This window comes from Polypterus senegalus, chromosome 4 (assembly GCF_016835505.1).
Source record: "Polypterus senegalus isolate Bchr_013 chromosome 4, ASM1683550v1, whole genome shotgun sequence".
Taxonomy (NCBI): domain Eukaryota; kingdom Metazoa; phylum Chordata; class Cladistia; order Polypteriformes; family Polypteridae; genus Polypterus; species Polypterus senegalus.
In genome coordinates, this window is record NC_053157.1 from 136,523,900 (window position 1) to 136,546,818 (window position 22,919).

A 22,919-nucleotide genomic window follows, 5' to 3' on the forward strand; every position below is an offset into this window, starting at 1 on the left:
GGATGGATGGATGAACTTAGTGCTACATTAAATGTTTAAAATCTTAAATGTGTGCAGGATTACAGGATTTCATTTTCAAAAAACTATTTTGGTCCAAGATATTTGACAGTTAATATGATGTTTTGACCACGATAGTTGATATCAATTGTCTAAGGCTAAACATCATACTGACTATCAATATGTTCATTCATCCATCCATTCAATAATTTCCTAAACCTACTAATTATGTTTTAAAGTAGTTGAGCATCAACAGCATTGAACAAATGCAGGAGCAGACCCTGTGCTAGTGGCAGTCCCTCACAAGTCACACACACCCACACACTCCTGAAGCTGTGAGGTAGCAGTGCCAACTACTATACCAACAAAATGCTAGTTTTCAATCAATTGCTCTTTATATTGTAGAGTGCCATTGACTGTATGTGCATTAATTAAACTTTCTATGTATTATAATTTATACACGGGAAAAGGCCAAGCAAAATGACACCTTTTATTGGCTAACTAAAAAGATTACAATATGCAAGCTTTCGAGGCAACTCAGGCCCCTTCTGTGGATAATGCCAAGTCCTAAATTTAGGAGTGTGGTGGTCAGCTTTGTTGGTACGACGGTGTTAAATGCTGAACAGTAGTCTATAAACAGGACTCTGGCATAAAGGTTTATATTATACAGATGTGGCAGGATTGTATGAAGTGCAAGGAATATTGTATTTTGTATGGACCAATTGTGGCCATATGCAAACTGGAGGTGGTCCAAACTGTCATCAGTAAGACATATGCTTAATTGGTGCTATTTAGTTCCCGATCCACACTGGATCAAATTTTCTAAGAGGGAGAATTTTCAATATGAACTGGTATATAACCATTAAGTAGTGCATAAACTTGTATGCTTGTTTCTCCATTTATTCATTGACTTCAAGTGTGTAGATATTCAGAGGCTTTGCTGGCAGCTTTCGGTGCCTGTCTGGTACTCTCACACACACATGCACATGCACAAATACGCGCACCCACAAGGTCCATCACTGTATTGGCTAATGTAAGCCTTTTTTTGAGAAAACACTCATGTGCAAACTGCCAGCAGCCATGCTGGAATCAAAACCCTGTGAGGCAGCAGCACTAATCACAGAGTCACTGTGTCTAGACAAGAACAGGCCTTTCAGTCCAACAAAGCTCACCATTTCTATCCATTTAATTCTCCCAAAATAATGTCAAGTTTTTAAAATCCCTAAAGTCCTACTGTCTACCACACAACTTGGTAGCTTATTCCATGTGCCGATGGTTCTCTGTGTAAAGAAAAACTTCCTAGTGCTTGTGCTGAATTTACCCTTAAAATGTTTCCAACTGTGTCGCTGTGTTCTTGATGAACTTATTTTACAATCTCAATCTACTGTACAAATTCCCTTCATAGTTTTAAACACTTCATTAATGTCTTCTCTTACTCTTGTTTTGCTTAAACTGAAAAGGCTCAGCTCTTTTAATTTTTCCTCGTAATTCATCCCCTGTAGCCCTGGAATCAACCTAGTCGCTCTTCTCTGGACTTTTTCCACCACTGCTATGTCCTTTTCATAGCCTGGAGACCAAAGGTGCACACAGTACTCTAGATGAGGCCTCACTAGTGTGTTATAAAGCTTGAGCATAACCTCCCTGGACTTGTACTCCATACATCAGGACATTCTGTTAGCCTTCTTAATGGCTTCTGAAGACTCTCTAACAGTTGATAGTGTTGAGTCCACTTCAACTCCTAAATCCTTCTCATAAGATCTACTGTCGATTTCCCATTGTGTATTTAAACCTAACATTTTCACTTCCTATGTGTCATATTTTACATTTACTGACATTAAATTTCATCTGACACAAATCTGCCCAAGACTGTATGCTGTCCAAGTCCCCTTGTAATGATTCAGACGATTTTAGATTACCTACCAATCTACGTAGGTTGGTATAATCAGCAAACTTAACCAGCTTGTTACTTACATTACTATCCAAAACATTTATATACTGTATATATATTAAAAATACTAGAGACCCTAGCACTGACCCCTGTGGAACACCACTCTTAACATCAGCCAATTCTGATACGGTTCCTCGCACCATAACCATCTGCTTCCTGTGTCTGAGCCAACTTTGCACACATCTATAAATAACACCCCAAACTCCCACTTCTTTTAGTTTGATGCCTGTGAAACCTTATGAAATTCTAATTGAAAGTCAAGGTAAATAATATCATATGCTGCACTTTGATCACACCCTTTTGTTTCTGACTATTCATTAAAACTCTTGTTCTTGCCATGTGTTGCTCAATCTTCTCCTTAATAATTCCTTCCATTAATTTACCTGTGACGCACATAAAGCTTACTGACCAATACTTGCTTGGATCTGCCTGGTCACCCTTTTTATATATCGGGATAATATTTGCCATTTTCCCGTCCTTCAGAATTTGTTCAGTGCACAGTGACTTCTTAAAAATATGTGTCAAGGGTTTATATACAGCATGTACTCACTAGCCTCCTTAAGAACTTGAGGATAAATATTATCCTGGCCTGGTGATTTTTTTGATTTCAGCCTATTTAATCCAAGCAGTATTTCTCCCTCTATAATTTCCAAACCACTCAGTACCTCCTTAGTAATCCTTGTTACCGCTGGGAGGTTATCTACTTCCTCACAAGTGAAGACCTCAGAAAAATGCTAGTTTAGAGTATCAAGTATTTCACTGTCTATATTTTCTAATTATTTTTTACTCTACTTGATGCACTTCACCTCCTCCTTGACTGTACATTTACTACTAAAATACTGAAAGAATTTCTGTGGATCTTCTTTCACCTTATCTGCTATATTCCTCTCTAAATGCCCTTTAGCCTGCTTAAAATCCTTCTTAATTGTTGCTGTCATTTTTTTATATTCCATATGATTCACACTGAAAGTATTAGCCATATACTCCTTACACAGCTGTTTTTTTTTCCTTTGTAGCTTTTTTTTCAACAATTTATTAACCCAGTGTTGATTTTTTTTTTATTTCCTACTAATTCCAAATTTAGGTATGTACATGTCCTGCATTATATGTTAAACTTATTCCACTGTTCATCAACTTTCTCCACACTTAAAAGCTAATCCCAATCTGTCCTCCTTAGACTTTGCATACTGCTGCTTAAAATTTGCCCTTCCAAATTTTAACTTAGCAGCGTTAGTCTTTGCATCCACACTCTTCCAAACACTGAGAACTGTATTACATTAAGGTCAATTGACCGTATTGGTTCAATCACCTGTACACCATCAATTCTATCCTGATTATTACAAAACAAAAAAAAATAAGTCTAGACAGGATTCACCAAGCATTGCAGCTTTAACATACTGTGTTAAAGAACAGTCACTAATTACTTCTAAAAACTCCTGCTCCTGTGTTCCACAAGATTATTCCAGTGAATATTCAGGTAGTTAAAGTCCCCTGTAACTATAATATCCCCTTGTAAACTTTTCTTTTTTAATATTACTAAAAAGATGTGCATTGAAATTACTGTCCGCATTTGGTGGTCTATAACACACTTCTAAAATAAGGACTCTTTCCCAAAAACTGTACTTTCCAGATGAAGCCAGATGTCCTCACTAAGATGGGGCTTATTTTTCAATTGAAGAGGACTTGCATTTAAATTCTGTTTGACATAAACAGCAACCCAATCTCCTTTTCTGTCATGTCATACTTCTTGCATTAATGCAAATTATTTTAAATGTGTTACTCATTTTTAAATGTTTGGTTAAAATTTATAACACTATGCATTTTTATTTTTGCACTATTTTTTGTTCCACCATGCACATTTCTAAACCTGCCCTGTCCTGAACTTCCTTCCGCCCATACCATAGTTTAAACAAATTTCCTCGAGTAACCTACTCATACACCTCCCCAACACAATGGAGCCCCTAAGATTCAGACACAACCCGTCATAGTGGAACATGTCCAATCTGATCCAAAATGAGTCCCACTGCCCCATAAACCTATAACTTCTGCCCTACACAAGGTATGTGCCATGCATTAACTCTTTGAGGGCTGAATATTTTTTCTGAAAAACTTAGTGTTCTGAAAAGCACACAATGCTTGGTTTCACACATAAATCAACACAAAACGCCTGTTGCTGGGTGCTGTGGCTGCTGTTGGCGCCTGTTCGGCATGACTGGCTGTGCAGGAGAGGCTCAACAGCCAGCAGAAATGCATGGCAGGTCGGCTACCTCTTTGTCTAAGCACAGCAGGTGGGTGACGGTGGCAGTCGCAGTGTGATGCAATTTGGTTTGTACGTCTTGTCATCATAAGGGTAAATTCCCAGGATGGTGTTCCACCTGTGCATCTGGAAGGCATCTGTGCTTCTGAACATGACCCAACTATCTCTACCTCTCTAGTCTAGAGTCTCCACCCGCTCCACCTTAGGGGTGCACACTATCTTTCTAAAGGACACCTGAACCAGGTCTGTCAATTCTCTACTACAATGCAGTCAACCAACTTCTCCTTCAGTTCAGCAACACTGAACTCAAGGTGCTGGATCAGCTGGCATCTTCTGTAGATGTAGCCCTCATAGAAGACTGGCTTCTCCAATCCATCCTCTAAAAATTCCAACATCCAACAGGACTTATATTGCACTAGCCCAGGGGTCCTCAATCCCAGTCCTGGAGATCCGCAGTGGCTGCAGGTTTTTGTTCTAACCTGGTTGCTTAATTAGAAAGCAATTCTTGCCAATAAAGCACTAACAAGCTATGAAATTAAATTAACTCTGCTATGTCAGGTCATTCTCATATCCTAGATTTTCTTTCCCTTTCTATCATGCAAATGATTTGAAGGCTAAACTGGACGAGTAATTCTCAGTCCTTCACTTTTTTCTCTTCATTTTTCTTCCAAGTATTTAATTAAACCCAATAGTACAGATAAATACACACAGGTGTAAATGTAAATAAGTTAAATGGAGAAATGCTGCTCTCTCTCGTCATTTGCATGTTATTGATAATAAGGAGCAATTAAAATAGCTGTTTAAGACAAAATTAAGCAATAAGGGCTCAAAATCACTGAAGTGAAGCAGAAGTGTTACTTTAGCAATAAGTGCTTTTTATTAATCAACTGGGTTGGAGCAAAAACCTGCAGCCACTGCGGCTCTCCAGGACCGTGATTGAGGACCCCTGCACAAGCCTCATTATTAAAATTTCACGTTAGATTACTAAAACTGCTTGTTTTTAAATTTCTTTTTTGTTTTTTACAATTAAATGATTTAACTTACTTGGTAAAACTAAAAAAAAAAAATAGATTAAAGAGCTGATACAGTTATTTTACATCTTCTGACCTCTTAAGCTCCTATAATACTCTCCCTCTCAACTGCCTGCTGTTTGCCCTTCTATAAGATTAGCTTTACTTTTCTTTATCTGTTCACCAAACTTTGTGCTCCTCTTATTCCTTACTTAAAAGCTGTCCACTTGCACTGTTGGTATTCCTTCATATTAATGAACCCTTATGCTCTTGCCCTCTTAACTGCTGTATTTTCCTGACTTCTAAGAAGGAAGTCAGCCACTTCCTTTTTTACCACTAACAAATTGTCAATTATGTTACTTATTTGTCACTATGATGCCGGCTATTTACTTACAGAAATGCCAGTTCTTTTATTCATTATTTAAAAACAAAATTCTGAAAGAATTTGTGCTCTTTGTTTCTTTATTTGTGTTTTATCAGGAGACTACCTCAATAGAAGCACAATAAATTAAATGATAAACTTGCTTTGTTTCCTGTAGGAGCATTTCATGGAAGTGATAAGAAACCAGGAGTTCCTCCTTCTGCCATCCTCTGAAATTTTGAAACTTTTGTCTTCTGATGATATGAACATTCCCAATGAAGAGACCATCCTAAATGCACTGTTGAGTTGGGTTCGATATGAAATGGCGACCCGGCAGAAAGAAATGAGCAAACTCCTGGCATTCATTAGATTGCCACTTTTATCCCCACAGGTACAGTAAGATGCATTTTATTCTGCTTTTATTCCAGCAAGTCAGTGTGGTCAGCATGCTACAACCGTAATATGAGATGTATTGAGAGACTAAATTCTAATTGCTGACTGAAAGGACTTTGACAAAAAGGGATCATTTTGAGGCCATGGCTCTAAAGGAGAATTGATGACCAAAGCTGACATTCTAGACAGCGAAATAAGTGACAGAGAAGTAGCCGTGTAAACACAGATTAATAATGCATGTTATTTAGAATTTAATCAAGTTTTCAGTTTTCTAATTTACAGACAAATTAATGTTGTCAACAAGTTTGTAAGATCTTAGCTCCAGGCAACTGATAAACACATTTTCTACTTTAGTAATTATGTGAACTACTGTGAAATTGTAGAATCACTTAATTTTTGTAATTGTAAGAAACAAAAATATATTTACTGTAATGTTTTTTGCTTCACCTGTAGCAAAGAAGCAGTTCAAAGTAAAATACATTTTTATCAATAAAAATAAAATACTGTGAAACTGACAGGCAGAAACAAAATGAAAGATGAATTTCTTGTGTTTTTGATTTTAATTATTTTATTAATTGTTAACAATTTCTTTAATCACATCGTTGCTGAAGTTATTGGGCTGGATAAAATATATTCATGTTGTTTTGATATGGTGACATGGATGTCAGTACCTCTGAGCTTATCACGGTTTGGGATGGAGTTTGACATTCTAATTGTGATTCACAAAGCTGCCTTTGACAAAATGCAAGTGGGACCCCAGCTATAGCAACGTGTTTGGGTTTCTGAGTGACCTGATGTGACCTGTTAATGAGGGATTTCAGTTTTTCATTTTTAATAAATTTACAATTTTCTTTGAATACATGATTTCACTTTGTCAATTATTGAGTCTAGATTGATGCAAGAAAAAATGGCAAAAATATCCATTTTAAAACTAAATACTGTATACAACACAATAAAATGTGCAGAAAGTGAAGGAGTCTGAATACATCCTGAATGCACTGGACATAGATTTATATACCGTATAGTATATATAACTGGTTTTCTACATCTGTATACTCATATACTGTATATTGCTATTATAGAACAAAGGATTTCCTTTACCCCTAGCTAAAACATGGCATAGCTTGGCTCATGTGATGTGTACTTTTTAAGTTTCTAACTTTCCTTGTAACTTTCCACAGTCTATAGGACTGTTAGCTGTTTTTCTTCTATATGTCTATATACGCTTAATCAGTGTGGCTCTAGTAGAATAGAGAATTCACTCTCCAATAGATCTGTTAGCCGGTGGCATGGTGGTGCAGTGGTAACGCTGCTGCCTCGCAGTTAGGAGACCTGAGTTCGCTTCCCGGGTCCTCCCTGCATGGAGTTTGCATGTTCTCCCCGTGTCTGCATGGGTTTCCTCTGGGTGCTCCGGTTTCCTTCCACAGTCCAAAGACATGCAGGTTAGGTGCATTGGCGATCCTAAATTGTCCCTATTGTGTGCTTGGTGTGCGTGAGTGTGTGTGTGTGTGTGCCCTGTGGTGAGCTGGCGTCCTGCCCGGGGTTTGTTTACTGCCTTGCGCCCTGTGTTGGCTGGGATTGGCTCCAGCAGATGGCTGGATGGATGGATAGATCTGTTAGATTAACAAAAAAAAAATATATATATACTGTATGAACACCAAACCCTTTGCAGAATGCCCTTCAAACATTTAAAGAAATCCATGACACTTTCCCAAAAACCTTTATTTTGTCACACTTGCAGATATCGGTGGAATCATACTAAACTAAGTGCTGATGCAGATGTGAATGTAATGGACTGATGTACATTCGGGTGTGGTCCATGTCTTGTTTATATTGCAGTACAGGAAGACATTTTTTTACACAAACGATTGATGTCTCACGTGTCCTTACACTTACAGTATCCTTACAGGTTTGATTTTAGACAGCATGGCTGGTTCATAAAGGATGATTACATTTTGCTCAACCTTTGGCCATCTTCAGCTTTTGCAGTATTCCCAAATGAGATAAGATGACATAAATGCAGTTGTGAATAGGGTTTTTGTCTGATCATTGCAGTTAAAAATTTCAAATAATGCCTGTCTTCATTGAACAGTATTGCACTGCACAGTGTAAATGTCGCCGCAAGCCGATATCATCACTCATCCTTATTACAGTACAAAATTGTGAGATAAAAATGCATTACAAGAAATATTACATAGCCTAATAACGAGAGTGTGCACATCAACACAGGGTGTCATTGATGCATATATTTTCTGCTTCCGTCTTGGTTTGAAAGGAAATGAATCATCTGTGATGGCTCTCTGGAGTTGTGATCTAGATTCATTGCAGGCTGGCATTAAATTATTGTGGGTAATGATTTACCTTAGAGAGAAAGAAGACGCCTGCTGAATATATCTATTCTGCTTTCTGACAGGTATTTATTGCCTTTTTCCCAGTGCCAAGCAAAGTATACAAAGTGTATCAAAGTGTTGAGTGAATTCTGAGGGTGAACTAAACAATTATAACTATGATAACTTATGCACAATGCTTTTTTTTTTTTAGTGTCTGGCAGATATGGAAAACAACCCACTGTTTAGAGATGATATTGAATGTCACAAACTTATTATGGAGGCCATGAAATACCATCTTCTTCCAGAACGTCGCCCTATGCTTCAAAGTCCCAGAACGAAACCCAGGAAATCTACAGTGGGGGTCCTATTTGCAGTTGGGGGTATGGATGCTACTAAAGGTAAGGCATAAGATGATCCAACAAAACAATGTCAATTTTTCAAAAAACAAAAAAAAAAGTCTGTTCATTTGATTAATACTGTGATTTAAGATCACGCAATCCTCTCACAGAAATCTGTAAAATTCTGGATACTGTGAAAAACTGCACTGCTAGTTAGTGTTCTTTTGGGGTATTTAGGATTCCCTTTTTTGTGTGGGTTTTTGTCTAAGATTTTTGGTAAACTTATTGGGCTCTAAAGTTTTGAGTTGTTGACTCTTTGGCACTATCCTAGCTATGAATCTCTTTGTTTCATTTCTATCATTCAGCATTTGCAGAACACCACAGCTGTGTGTTCAGATTGGTTGGTGACTAAAATGTCCTCATAATGAATGTGTGTGTACCTCGACCTGGCAGTGAACTAGCATCTCTGTTCAGGATATTTTTTGGCTACTTGTGTCAGGATAGCTGTGATAGATGGACTTTGTGTACTATACTTGTACAGGCATTAAAAAATATGGTTGATTTCACTGTGATTAAATAAAAATCTATTATCAGTCCTATTACATAGTTCATGTGAATGCAAAGTATGAAGCTGCTCTTTTCCGTTCATTGATGACTCTTTTAAAACTTTGCCGTATAGGTGCCACAAGCATCGAAAAGTATGATCTTCGTACAAACACATGGACCCATGTAGCCAACATGAATGGCCGACGGCTACAGTTTGGCGTCTCTGTGTTGGAAGATAAACTGTATGTTGTAGGAGGAAGAGATGGGTTGAAAACACTTAATACAGTAGAGTGCTACAATCCAAAAACCAAAACCTGGAGTGTGATGCCGCCAATGTCAACACACAGACATGGACTTGGTAAGGATCTTTGTTATAATCCTAATGAATATCAGTCAGTATATTGGATTAGAGATACAGTAATAAATAATGTTTAAGACTTAGTTTCCAATAAAAAATCCCTAGACAGCAAACAACATAAAAATGAAGCTTCTCGGTTTTGTTTTTTGTGTCATTGTGAAGGAGCTTTTCTGTTCTCATAAACTATATCATCTCATAGTGTACATTATTATTACAGAGAGAATTAAAAAGTTTGTCATTTGGCATGCTTTTTGAAATAGCTGGTTTTCCGTTTTTTTGCTTTATTTATTTTTTCAACATAGATTATTTATAAAGGCTTCTGTAATTATAGTAAAAGAGCAAAAGAATCGCTTTTTATACTACATCCGCACTACTACATTTTTAAATGAAAATGATCTCTGCCTTCACCTCATTTATGCAAACATCTCCTCTCTCACTAAAATGACTGAAAACGCATATGATGTAGATGTTCGCCTACACTGCGCATTACATGTGTTGATGGAAACAGGAAGAGGAAGTGACCTACATGCTAGACATTAATTTGCAGCTTCTATTTACACCAGTGCCCAAAAATAAAAAAAAAAAACAACATTGCTTTGGTTGGCCTGATGATAATAAGGTGGAATTTTTATTGAGAGTGATTCATGAGTATTACGCGAGCAAAAGCGGTTGAGCAAATGTAGTAGGCATTATCCAATTAGGAAAGAGGCATGTAACAAGCATGCACCAATCCTCTTGCAGTTTGAATCTGCATTTTCAAAGCTCTCAGTTCTCACTGATCCACACTGCAGTGCCGGGCTGGTGTTTTAAAAATTATATGGCTGCGAAGAGCATTTTCCAAAATGTCCATTTGAAAATGCCATGGCAGTGTGGACAACAGTCGAAAACAGAGACTTATATCTGCTTTTTTAAAACGAATACATAGCAGTGTAGACTTAGTCGCTACTGCAACATAGTAAGGATTGAAAACCGTCCTACCTAGAAAGAACCAGGATGCAGGTGGGAATGTTATGGGACCGGAAGATTGAACGTAACTATAAAACCAAGGCAAAAAAAAAAAACTAAAAATGATATGTAATTTTTACCTATAACCCCAAGGAGACACAGGAAAAATTAAATCAAAATAGTGATCATTAGGGTTGAGTGGAGGGCTACCCTGTCAACCTCATCAACTTCCTCTGTGATAGGCAGTCCGGTCAGAAAACCAATGTCTATAGGTGTTCATCCAACAACCAAACAGCTAAATGAATGAAAATGATTTTATTATTCTAGTATTATTGGATGCACAGGCAGACACAGTACTAAACTCACCTAAAGGATTATTAGGAACACCTGTTCAATTTCTCATTAATGCAATTATCTAATCAACCAATCACATGGCAGTTGCTTCAATGCATTTAGGGGTGTGGTCCTGGTCAAGACAATCTCCTGAACTCCAAACTGAATGTCAGAATGGGAAAGAAAGGTGATTTAAGCAATTTTGAGCGTGGCATGGTTGTTGGTGCCAGACGGGCCGGTCTGCTCAGTTACTGGGATTTTCACGCACAACCATTTCTAGGCTTTACAAAGAATGGTGTGAAAAGGGAAAAACATCCAGTATGCGGCAGTCCTGTGGGCGAAAATGCCTTGTTGATGCTAGAGGTCAAAGGAGAATGGGCCGACTGATTCAAGCTGATAGAAGAGCAACTTTGACTGAAATAACCACTCGTTACAACCAAGGTATGCAGCAAAGCATTTGTGAAGCCACAACACGCACAACCTTGAGGCGGATGGGCTACAACAGCAGAAGACCCCACCGGGTACCTCTCATCTCCACTACAAATAGGAAAAAGAGGTTACAATTTGCATGAGCTCACCAAAATTGGACAGTTGAAGACTGGAAAAATGTTGCCTGGTCTAATGAGTCTCGATTTCTGTTGAAATAGAGTCAGAATTTGGCGTAAACAGAATGAGAACATGGATCCATCATGCCTTGTTACCACTGTGCAGGCTGGTGGTGGTGGTGTAATGGTGTGGGGATGTTTTCTTTGCACACTTTAGGCCCCTTAGTGCCAATTGGGCATCGTTTAAATGCCACGGGCTACCTGAGCATTGTTTCTGACCATGTCCATCCCTTCATGACCACCATGTACCCATCCTCTGATGGCTACTTCCAGCAGGATAATGCACCATGTCACAAAGCTCGAATCATTTCAAATTGGTTTCTTGAACATGACAATGAGTTCACTGTACTAAAATGGCCCCCACAGTCACCAGATCTCAACCCAATAGAGCATCTTTGGGATGTGGTGGAACGGGAGCTTCGTGCCCTGGATGTGCATCCCACAAATCTCCAACTGCAAGATGCTATCCTATCAATATGGGCCAACATTTCTAAAGAATGCTTTCAGCACCTTGTTGAATCAATGCCACGTAGAATTAAGGCAGTTCTGAAGGCGAAAGGGGGTCAAACACCGTATTAGTATGGTGTTCTAAATAATCCTTTAGGTGAGTGTATATTGTGTAACATTGAGGCTATTTATATTTTTAATATTTTATTCATTAAATTATCTTTTTTCAAATGATACTAATGACTCTTGTTAAAAATTGTTAAATAAACCCCTGTCTTTTGTAGATTTTGTTGATGTGTAACATTTTCAGTGTTTTAGATACAGTATATTGTATTGTTTTTCATAGTGTTTTGCGTATAAATCCTGCTGTAGTGCCCCAGGATGTTCAGGCCTTACATTTAATGATTCTAGGAGGGGCTCTGGCATCAGCCACCTTCAGTTGGGCTAAGATGGTTCAGATTGTTATGTTATGTTATGTCATATGGTTATAACTAAAGTAAATGTTAGTGAGTGACAAGAGTTTTTTATTTTATATTCATTTGTTTGAATCAGTAGCCATATTTTTATCTGTACTTGTATTCTGTGAACCTCCTTATCCTCTCTATAGCTGGGAAGATTATTATTATTATTATACGTTGTATTATTATACAATATAGTGGTAGAACTGACTCAGGTCTCAGTATTGGTAATTTTGAGGTTTTCTGCTACAATGTCTTGCTGTCTTTAAACCCTTCACAGCATTTTGTGCCAATACTGAGATGTTATTTACATTTTAACCTTGTTTTATTTATTTTATTTTGATGTTGTCTTACTACTGCCCTTTAGCTAATATCACACTTTTAGTGTTCTTTTGGAAACCCAATGGGCAGAATTGGGTATAAAATGTCAAGAGTCATCCTGCTGACTCATTTAGTTATGAATTCTTTCCACCTATGGTTATCCCCAAAAATTCCTGAAATAGAGATGTATGGAAAAATAAAAAGTGCCAAATGAAATCCCTTTACACTGCTTAGGGCAACCCCTAGCTTGGTAAGCCTTAGTGGCTGCTGGCATTGTTTCGGATCAGTTCTTTAAGTCTCTGCTGTTTTTGAACCTCTTCTTAAACTGGCTGCCTTGCCTCAGCCATCTTAATGCAGTCTCGGAAATTTCCAATAATGTCAATTTTATCCATCCATCCATTTTCTAACCCGCTGAATCCGAATACAGGGTCACGGGGGTCTGCTGGAGCCAATCCCAGCCAACACAGGGCACAAGGCAGGAACCAATCCTGGGCAGGGTGCCAACCCACCGCAGGACACACACAAACACACCCACACACCAAGCACACACTAGGGCCAATTTAGAATCGCCAATCCACCTAACCTGCATGTCTTTGGATTGTGGGAGGAAACCAGAGTGCCCGGAGGAAACCCACGCAGACACGGGGAGAACATGTAAACTCCACGCACCACCGTGCCGCCCATGTCAATTTTATATTACTGTGAAATTCATAGTGATGTACTCCCACCAACTGCATCTTTGATGCTACAGTAGTTGTTTGCTGAAGTGTAACTTTCAACAGTTGTTCCTGCAATGTGATAAAGTAAGCCATAAAGACAGAAAGCAGAACAAGGTAGTGTTGCATCAGGCAGGCAAATTCTAATTGTAAATTAGGATGAACAGACGTATGGCAACGAAGACAAAACAAAACAATATGATCCAAAAAACACAGTAAGAAACCCAGAAAAAATGCATATTTTTTCCCAAATACAAAAACAACAACTAAAACTGAATGTCAGAAAAAATAAAGATGAAATGAAGAAATTTAAAGTTTAAAATTTGCTGAATGATGTTTTTTTTATTTTATTGATTTTTAAAAATTCTATGATTATTTATACAATAAATAATACAACCATACTTTTATTTTTCATACAATAACAATCTGAACACCCCTCCTCTACCCAGTACAAAGTAGTCCTTCATAAGTTTGTGAAGCCTTTGGAACTGACTCAGTATCTGCATTAGTGACTCACAAAAATGTAGTCTGATCTTCGGCTAAGCCCCAATAATAGACGAACACAATCTGCTTAAAGTAATAGTACAAAACTGTTGTGCGCCTTCTCGTCAGTTCTGAATACATCTATTAAAGATGCACTGTATGGTGAAGAAAGAGGAAATGTGTCTTGAGTATAAGTGCAGAACAAAACATGAGTCTGAAAGGTTGTGAAAATTGATAAAATGCAAAATTTTCAAGGTAGTTTTAAATATTATGGTTGCACTTCCTGTTGGCATATCAAAAGAAGGATTTAATTACACATTTACAATCTCTTGTCATTATATGGTACGTATGCAGTATGAATACATACAGTATATTAGGAATTAAAGAGAGAACATTAACTCTATATTCTCTCAATTGGTTGCATAAATATTAGATTGAATTCATTTAGTTTAATGTTAGCTTCATTTTGTTTCATTCAGATTTCCTACCACAGCAGTCCGCAGAAACCAATATTGTCTCAATAGCAGCTTTATTTATTAAATTCCCCACTGCTCTGGGGCCTCATGTATAAACGGTGCATACAAACAGAAATGTTACGTATGAACATTTCCGTGTTCAAATTGCGATGTGTAAAACCTAAACTTGAAGTAAAGTCACGCACATTTCCACGGTAGCTCATACCCGGTCGTGCGCAAGTTCTGCGCTCGGTTTAGCAAACTGGCGGCGCCCAGCCTCAAAGCATTGCTACTGTTCCTGTGTGGTTTATCTTTCTTTTTCAGATCCACATCCCTGACGCAGCTTTATAAATACACTGAAATTAACTGCATATTGTTTATTAGTTTAATGCATGTGATTGTAATTAACCTGTAACAATATAATGGTCCACAGAATTGTCAAACTATTCCAAATACCATAACTGCTTTAACGTTGTTACTCTCACTGCACCTTCTTTTTCTTCTTTCAGCTGCTCCCGTTAGGGGTTGCCACAGCGGATCATCTTTTCCCATATTACTCTCACGGCACCACTCGGAGCAGCTGATCAGAAAGAGAATTATCGGTATACAGCATCAAGCACATGCTGCCTCAGCCATGCTTCCTATTTGAACTGCTTTTCTCATGGCAAACGCTTCAAAACCTTTTCTGTACGGACCTCGCAGTTCAGAAACAGTTTCATCCCAAGAGCTCTAAACGCCCTCTATCAGTCCATCAAGGCTCCTTCTAGAACTGCTTGTACTTATTAGTACAATCACCTCACTGTAAACTTGCGATACAGTTATAATATTGCACAACCTGAGCCACTTTTTAAAGTGCGTATTTACATATGATGACGATATCATTTTTAAGATAAAATGCAGCAAAATATGTTTATTATATTATACAGATAAAACTTTAACTTCATTTAAATAATCTGTATTGTTAATAACTGCGGTAGGTTGGCACCCTGCCCGGGATTGGTTCCTGCCTTGTGCCCTGTGTTGGCTGGGATTGGCTCCAGCAGACCCCCGTGACCCTGCGCTTGGATTCAGCGGGTTGGATAATGAATGGATGGATATTGTTAATAATTAAAGGACATGGTGTCACTATGCTAGCGCGTGCACATGCGTTAATTTCCCAGCTAACCAGGATTTATGTAGTGGAAGAACATGGAAGTTGGCAAACACACAGATTTATGCATTTGGATTTCTTTGTGCGTAAGTACATTTCCACTTTTGTGCTTACATCATGTTATAGTGCGAATTCTACGCACGGCATTATGCATGAGACCCCTGGTCTTCTTACCATAGTTTGGTTCAAAGACCTGGGCACCCAGACAAGGCTGATCCTTACAATTTAAATGGGTCTCCTGCAAGACCACTGTGTCTAACTTCAAAGACCTAAGATGTAATAGCACGTTTTCACTCTTGAGTTCACAACCGAGCATTCCATCTTACAAAATGTATCAATTAAATAATTTGATATAGTTTGTGTAGTTTAGAGTATATTCTTTTAACTAGAAAAAGAAAAATTACACCATCAAACCAGCTTAATTCAATTGAGGATTGCAAAGGGCCAGACTCTAACCTGGAAGCTCTGGGTGCAAGGCAGCAAGCAGTCCTGGACAAGTTGCCAGTCCATCACACAATCCCCTCATCCACACATCCACGCTCACACATGACCAGTTTAGAGTTGCCAGTTATCTTAACACTAATATCTCTTCGAGGATGTGGCAGACAAGCCAGCGAACCCAGAGGAAAACTCTCAAAGGCATGTGGAGAACCTGCAAGATCCACACGGACAATGGATGGGCATACTATACTCCATTCCACTAGATCCATGAACCAACAGCACTAACCACTATGCTAAACCAAACCAGTAGAGAAAAATAACATCTTTTTAAGTTGTTTAGCTTCTGATGAATTTTATATTTTGTCTTGTCACCTAAGAACTTGGAGCTGCAAAGGTCTTCAACTAGTAATGTCTCAGAATGACAGTATGGGTGTGCAAGAACCTAAATGTGACCTGTTGCGTCTTGCCCTTAATCGCAACACCAATTAGGCCCAGTTGAAACACTTCAGAGTAGCTTTCCTCTGACATGAAGCATGGCATTCTCCAAATTGCCCCCAGCAACAGTACATTTCTAATTTGCTGAGACATCAGTAGTGATTTAACAACTAATCCTAAAATTAAAAAGTGAACTATTAGCCAGAAATAAACAAGAGTATGCTGTAAGCATTGACGGCCAAATTATATCTTTTTCCTGTACAGAAACAGAAGGGAAAAGAGCCTATAGTAAGAAGTATAATTAAATATTCATGCTACATGTAATGATGTTAAGCAGAGGAATGTTAGAACAGTCAAAAATGTGACATTAAAGTACACACAACAACCCCTAAATATCTAAGTCTCCATTTCATTACCCCATTCTTACAGCCATCAGTTACTGATAAAACGTTGGCTTGGAAAAATCTATTTTACCTGCTTCCCTGTATTACAGCCCACATCAACAGTTGTCCCTTGTCATGGCTACAAAACTCTCGCTCAGGTAAGGTGAGAGATAAAAGGGTGGTGGTGCAAATGGCACTATCAGCAAATGACCTGCAACAAATGCTGAGAAATGCTGAAAGGATGACTGGGTACATCCAGCAGCAGTCACAGGAGCAACATTTCTTGCTTTCCACCCCAAAAAATCTTTAAAAAACACAAAAAAAAAACTCTTTATAGAGAGTGTTTTACATTTCATAATTGAGAAATCATATGCAAAACAAATTTTAACATCCGTTTCTTGAAACTGTATGCAAAACAAATGGTGATTGTTTTGCTTATCACTAAGAACTTACATGTTGCACTTTTGTGGGTTATTTTTTGGTGTTCAGTAAAATAAAGTTGCACATTTCAGTACCATGCAAGTAAGAATTTCACTCTACTCTATACATGCAACAACACCATCACTACTTCTTAATAGTTTGGTGAGACTTTAGCTAAGCTATATGTTACATTTAACAGACTAGTGTTTCTAGCTTCTCTATTTCTATTCGTCTTATCAGGCCATATTCCTTTTCTAAATAAATCAAATTAGTGTTTTCAGGTTCCTCTCCATACCGTTCCGTGAGTTGTACAATAGAGTGTAACTTTCAACAACAACCCCCAGCTTAGCAGTTTTATATGCCTACAGCAGATATTCTTAATTAATTCCAAATTAATACTATTAACATATAGCCTTCTTCTCAGCAGTCAATAGAGAAAAGTTCACAAAAATATTGATTACAGAGAATTCATTTCTTTTATCTATCGAGTGCAACACATTTTCTTTTTTCTAAAACTTGTCAAGTTGTACAAGAAAAACTTTTGGAGAACATTCACCAGCTACTCGTTTCGCTCTTTCACCTGTAATGTTTTCATTAATGATGTCTCCCACAATTTTATTGAAGAACTCCTACATCTTTTTGGTTGGATTTGCACCATCTACCCATTTTTGGAATCCCAAAACCTGTCACATTTTTCTGCCTGTGTTTTGAGTCTGTTAATTTATTCCAGAGAGCTGTACTTTCAACAACAACAGAAATGTATTTCTTGCATAGCCCAAGGAATGTCTCAATGGGCTTTAACAGGCCCTGCATTTTGACAGTACCCCTGCCTTGACTCACTAAGACAAGAAAAAACTCCCTCAAAAAAAACCTGTAAGGAAAAAAATAATAGAAGAAATCTTGGGAAAGGCAATTCCGAGAGGGACCCCCTTCCAAGTATGTTGGGCCTACAATGGTGTGATATAGGAGGTCCACAGCTCTGGGAGAATGGCCTGTTTTTACATAATCTATTTGTCGAGTCAGTCCCTGTGGGTGCAGCCACAGGTAGTTGATGAGGTAATTGGGACAAGTCACACCTGCACGTGAGGGTGCGGCCGTTCTCAATTGCTTAATCAGCTTCCTGCAGTGCACAATTATGTGTATGGGATGGCACAGAAGGATGAAAAAGATGGAATAGGAAGAAAGGCTTCGAGAGCAAAGACGCGGCATTGGGGGCAGTGACAGAGTGGACGAGCCAGCCAGCTGAAAGTTAGAGGTCAACGCTGTCAGGTGTCCCATGTGGAGTGATGGATCGGCGCTCGAGGGACAAATCTCACCAACTGTCTGTTGGAAGAGTGGGTTCGATCATGGAGGAGTCCACCATAGGGATTCGAGGAAAGACTGCATGTGCGAGAAGGAAGACTGGAGGACAACCCACCCCAAGCGGTCGGGCAGATGCCGGTGGAGGCAGCCAAGACGGGGGTCGGTAGTGTGATGACCGAAGCTGTTGAAGTCTCTCCAGCTGAGCAAGCCTTGGGTGAGGTGGAGAGACTGGAAGGAACTGTGCTTGGCTGGTGTGACCCCAATGTCTGCTCGTTTTTAGCCTTGTTTTAACCATCTGGAATTTTTATCTTTTATGGATTATTTATTTATGGACATTTTGATGCACTGCACTACTTATTTGAACACTGTTTTGGCTGTTTTTTAATAAAAGTTCTGTTTGCACTTTGAACCTTGCTTTGTTTGGTGTCTTCATTGTCCAGCTCACCCGGTTACATTACTGATGGTGTCGGGTTCAAGAGGCTCCCAAAAGAGAGATGGGAGCATGGAGCAGGACCCGCATCGTCACAAATGGGTGTCAAAACATAGGGTAAATACAACTCATAAAACAGAACACATCAATCATTGCCACCTCAAACACAGGGCCGTCTTAATGCATGGGCACGCTGGGCATTTGCCCAGGGTCTCCACGAGCATAGGGGCCCCATGCTAATCTATGTATGTCGTGACTTGCTGTCAATAAATACTATACTAAAATAAACTATAAATATTTGTTATTGTGTTATAAGTCGACATTGGCATTCACCTCTGATTTAGTATCACATTCACCTCTGCAACCGCACATGCATGTATGTGTACAGATCTCACACACTACATTACGTAAAAGGATATATGTTAACTTCACTTCAACTCAATTCTCTGCAAAGAATTTTTACAAATGTTTATGTTGAACACTTGACTAATAAATAATAAGTAATTCATAGTAATTTCATACTGTGACATCTCCGTCTGTATGGTTTACCAGTTGAGTATCATTTATCTGTTGAAGTTTTTGTGTTTTTCAAGGCTCATGTTATATTGTTCAAACATTTGTGTTGATTAACCCTTGCTGTACAGCATGTTTTTTAATGTTTAAACACTGATTTTGTTGGGGTGGCATGGTGGCGCAGTGGTAGCACTGCTGCCTCGCAGTAAGGAGACCTAGGTTCGCTTCCCGGGTCCTCCCTGCGTGGAGTTTGCATGTTCTCCCTGTGTCTGCAAGGGTTTCCTCCCACAGTCCAAAGACATGCAGGTTAGGTGCATTGGCGATCCTAAATTGTCCCTAGTTTGTGCTTGGTGTGGGTGTATGTGTCTCTCCTGCAGTGGGCTGGCACCCTGCCCGGGGATTTGTTCCTGTCTTGCACCCTGTGTTGGCAGGGATTGGCTCTAGCAGACCCCCGTGACCCTGTGTTAGGATATAGCGGGTTGGCTGACTGACTGACTGATTTTGTTGGAAGTACCAATAAATATATGTTTAATTTTATCAACCATTTACATTTTTATTCCTATGAGTGGTTGTGTGCACTGCATTGCCCGGGGGCCTATAATGCTGTTAAGACGGTCCTGCTCAAACATTCAACAAAACAGTACAAACGCCTCACCAAATGCAGACACAGAGTCATTTTCTAAGCTAGGGACCCTGTCATCTCTCACAGTCACCCTCTCTTCCATGATGCTCACACGACGTAGTTCATGTTGTTGAGCTTGGCAGCTATCATATTAATTCAGTATTTCACTTCCTCCTCTGTGTGCTTCTTTTCATTTCTTTCATATTCACACCCAGCTTAATTATCAAATTCCTCCATTCAGAAGCATTGCTTATAATGCCCTCTGTGCACTGGTCTGATGGTGTATAATTGCTGGGGTCAGTGTTGCACATAAAGATGAAAAATGAGATCCTGTTTTTGTTATGTGGAGTAAATGCAAGGGGTCTTCGCTGCTAACTTGCCGTCAGCCTCATGACTGGTCAGGACTGCAGTTAGGACACTGCCAGATGAGAAGTGTGCTGGTTGGGTTTCTTCAGGCACTACAGCGGTAGGCACATCAGGGCTCACATCTGAATCTACTGTATATCTACTTTCTCTGCATGCCCGTCAACTTGTATCACGTAGTATTGTGTCACTGTTCTTTGCTTCAGTGGCTCTTTAAGAGGTTGTCATTTTGGAGACATAATATAATCTGTGCTACAGGAGACCTTACCAGGGGTATTTACAATGTAGAATAGCTCAAATAACTGCAGCGTAATTAAATTTGAGCACTGCTGCTGGAACAGAGGTTGTCTGAAGGGAACTTTTCTGACAAACAGACAAGATCAAGTCATTTTTGCTCTACATTTTGCCAATCAGGGTGCATTTTCAAAAAGAGAATTAAATGTAAATACTGTACGTGCAGTTCAGTAATTAGTGTCATTATGCCATTCTAATGGAAAGTGAACATTGAACACTATATTATAAATTGAATCTTAATGTTTATTTTTTTAACTTGTAAAAATAGTTCTGTGCATTACAGTACTCCTTTAAATCTCGGAGGAAATGATCATCCTTTAATATCCCAATGCCAGCACAAAAGAGATGCTCAGCCTACACACACACACAGCAGACGCAGTCACATCATGTTGTCAAATAAAAGGCAAGTTGATGTAGCCATAAAATGTGAAGCGGCATCCTCCCTTGGGGCAATGCCTGTATCTCCCATACCTGTATAAAAATAGCAGCAATAGGGATTTTTTTTTTTATTTTTTTTAAGAATCTAAAATTTTGTCCTTTATGTTGCAAAAGCAACCCTACCATTTACCGCTTTCGATTATCTCTACCAGAGGCTTTACAGTGTTCAGTGGTTTGTTTTTAACTTAACTGTTTTTAGAAATTACTTCTAATGGCTTAATTCCCAGGTGTGGCTGTCTTGGAGGGGCCGATGTATGCAGTAGGAGGCCATGATGGTTGGAGTTACCTGAATACTGTGGAAAGGTGGGATCCTCAAGCACGCCAGTGGAGTTTTGTGGCATGCATGTCAATTCCAAGAAGTACAGTTGGTGTAGCTGTGCTTAATGGCAAGTAAGTAAAAAAAATAAAAAGACCTTTATAGCGTTTCAATTCATCAACAAGAGAGCAGTGTGAGCTTTATTATGTTTAAGTCTTTAATGTAAACTTCTGTACTTTCCTGTTGGCTTTGTATTTGAAGTTTTTTTTTATTTGGATACCCTTGTTTTCCTACGACTACCCAAAAATATGCGTGTTAGGTTAACTAGCAATTCTACAACAGATAGACTGAAGAATAGATGATTGCATTTGACAAGAAGTCACACTATATATCAGCTCAAGGCCATCCAGGAAGATTTTCTCTTAAGATAATTAAATACCATCACTAATATCAGTCCAAACTGCTGTTTTACAGGGTGACACAGAAAAACGGGAACTTTTGAAATGCGTAGTGGCAGCCATGTACAGTTGGCAGCACTTCGGAACAGGGACTTTGAGCTGTTAACAATCTCGCCATTTAGTAATTTAATAATCAATTGCATGGCAATCAGTGGCAGCTGTGTGAGAATTGTTCGGTAACCGTGTCATCTCAAGATTCGGTGACATTCCCTGACCCTCAAGATCACCGGATTTGTCCGTTTCTGATTTTTTCTTGTGGGGCTACCTTAAGAGTCGGGTCTACACGACTCGGCCAAGGACACGGAATGAACTGAAACAAAGAATTCAAGACGAAATTCGTGGTATCCCAGCTGAGATGTTGCAGCGATCAATGGGGAATCTCAACAGCAGATTGGAAGAATGCATACGTACAGGAGGACGCCATCTACAGGACGTAATTTTCAGACATTGATAATTTGGATTACTGTCTCTTAAAAGGCAAGTTGTAGTGGTTCAATTGTTGTCAATAAAATTCTTCTATTTTTATTGGGTTTTTCAAAAGTTCCCATTTTTCTGTGTCACCCTGTGTAAAAGCTGACCTGAATGAAAGCTCGCTGTTGAAAGGAAGAACAACCACGACTGGAACAGCTGGCCCTAAATATTGAGGGAAGTCATTGTTGCAACTTAGCAATATAATGCCTTGCAAAGGACAGCAAAAATGAAAAGCTTTGGATTCCTTTGCTTTTGTTTTTTTAGGTTGTATGCTGTAGGTGGTCGGGATGGAAGCTCATGCCTGAAATCAGTGGAATGCTTTGACCCCCATACAAACAAGTGGATCCCTTGTGCACAAATGGCAAAGAGAAGGGGAGGTGTGGGAGTAGCAACCTGGAATGGTTTTCTTTATGCTATTGGCGGACATGACGCTCCAGCTTCCAGTCTAACATCAAGACTTTCAGATTGTGTGGAGAGGTACTGTAACGTCCAACAGATGAAATAATCACATTTTTCTTTCCTCATATTTCAAAAGGTTTTATGAATGAAGCTGTTCCAGGTTTAATCAAGGTACTACTGCAATGAAAGGTTTGGTATCTCACAAATATTTCAATTAATACTGTCCTGTAAAATCAAATGAAT

The 22,919-nt window shown here is 38.9% G+C and overlaps 1 protein-coding gene across 3 annotated transcripts in view; it reads left to right on the plus strand.

Moving 5' to 3' along the window:
* klhl5 (kelch-like family member 5) overlaps positions 1-22,919 on the plus strand; it is a 256,324-nt gene that overhangs the window by 227,680 nt on the left and 5,725 nt on the right. For all 3 annotated transcript variants that reach the window (XM_039751303.1, XM_039751305.1, XM_039751302.1), the window contains 5 exons: positions 5,752-5,964; positions 8,508-8,694; positions 9,314-9,538; positions 21,320-21,482; positions 22,542-22,754. In XM_039751303.1, the coding sequence (XP_039607237.1) occupies positions 5,752-5,964; positions 8,508-8,694; positions 9,314-9,538; positions 21,320-21,482; positions 22,542-22,754 (1,001 nt within the window). The remainder of the gene's footprint in view (positions 1-5,751; positions 5,965-8,507; positions 8,695-9,313; positions 9,539-21,319; positions 21,483-22,541; positions 22,755-22,919) is intronic.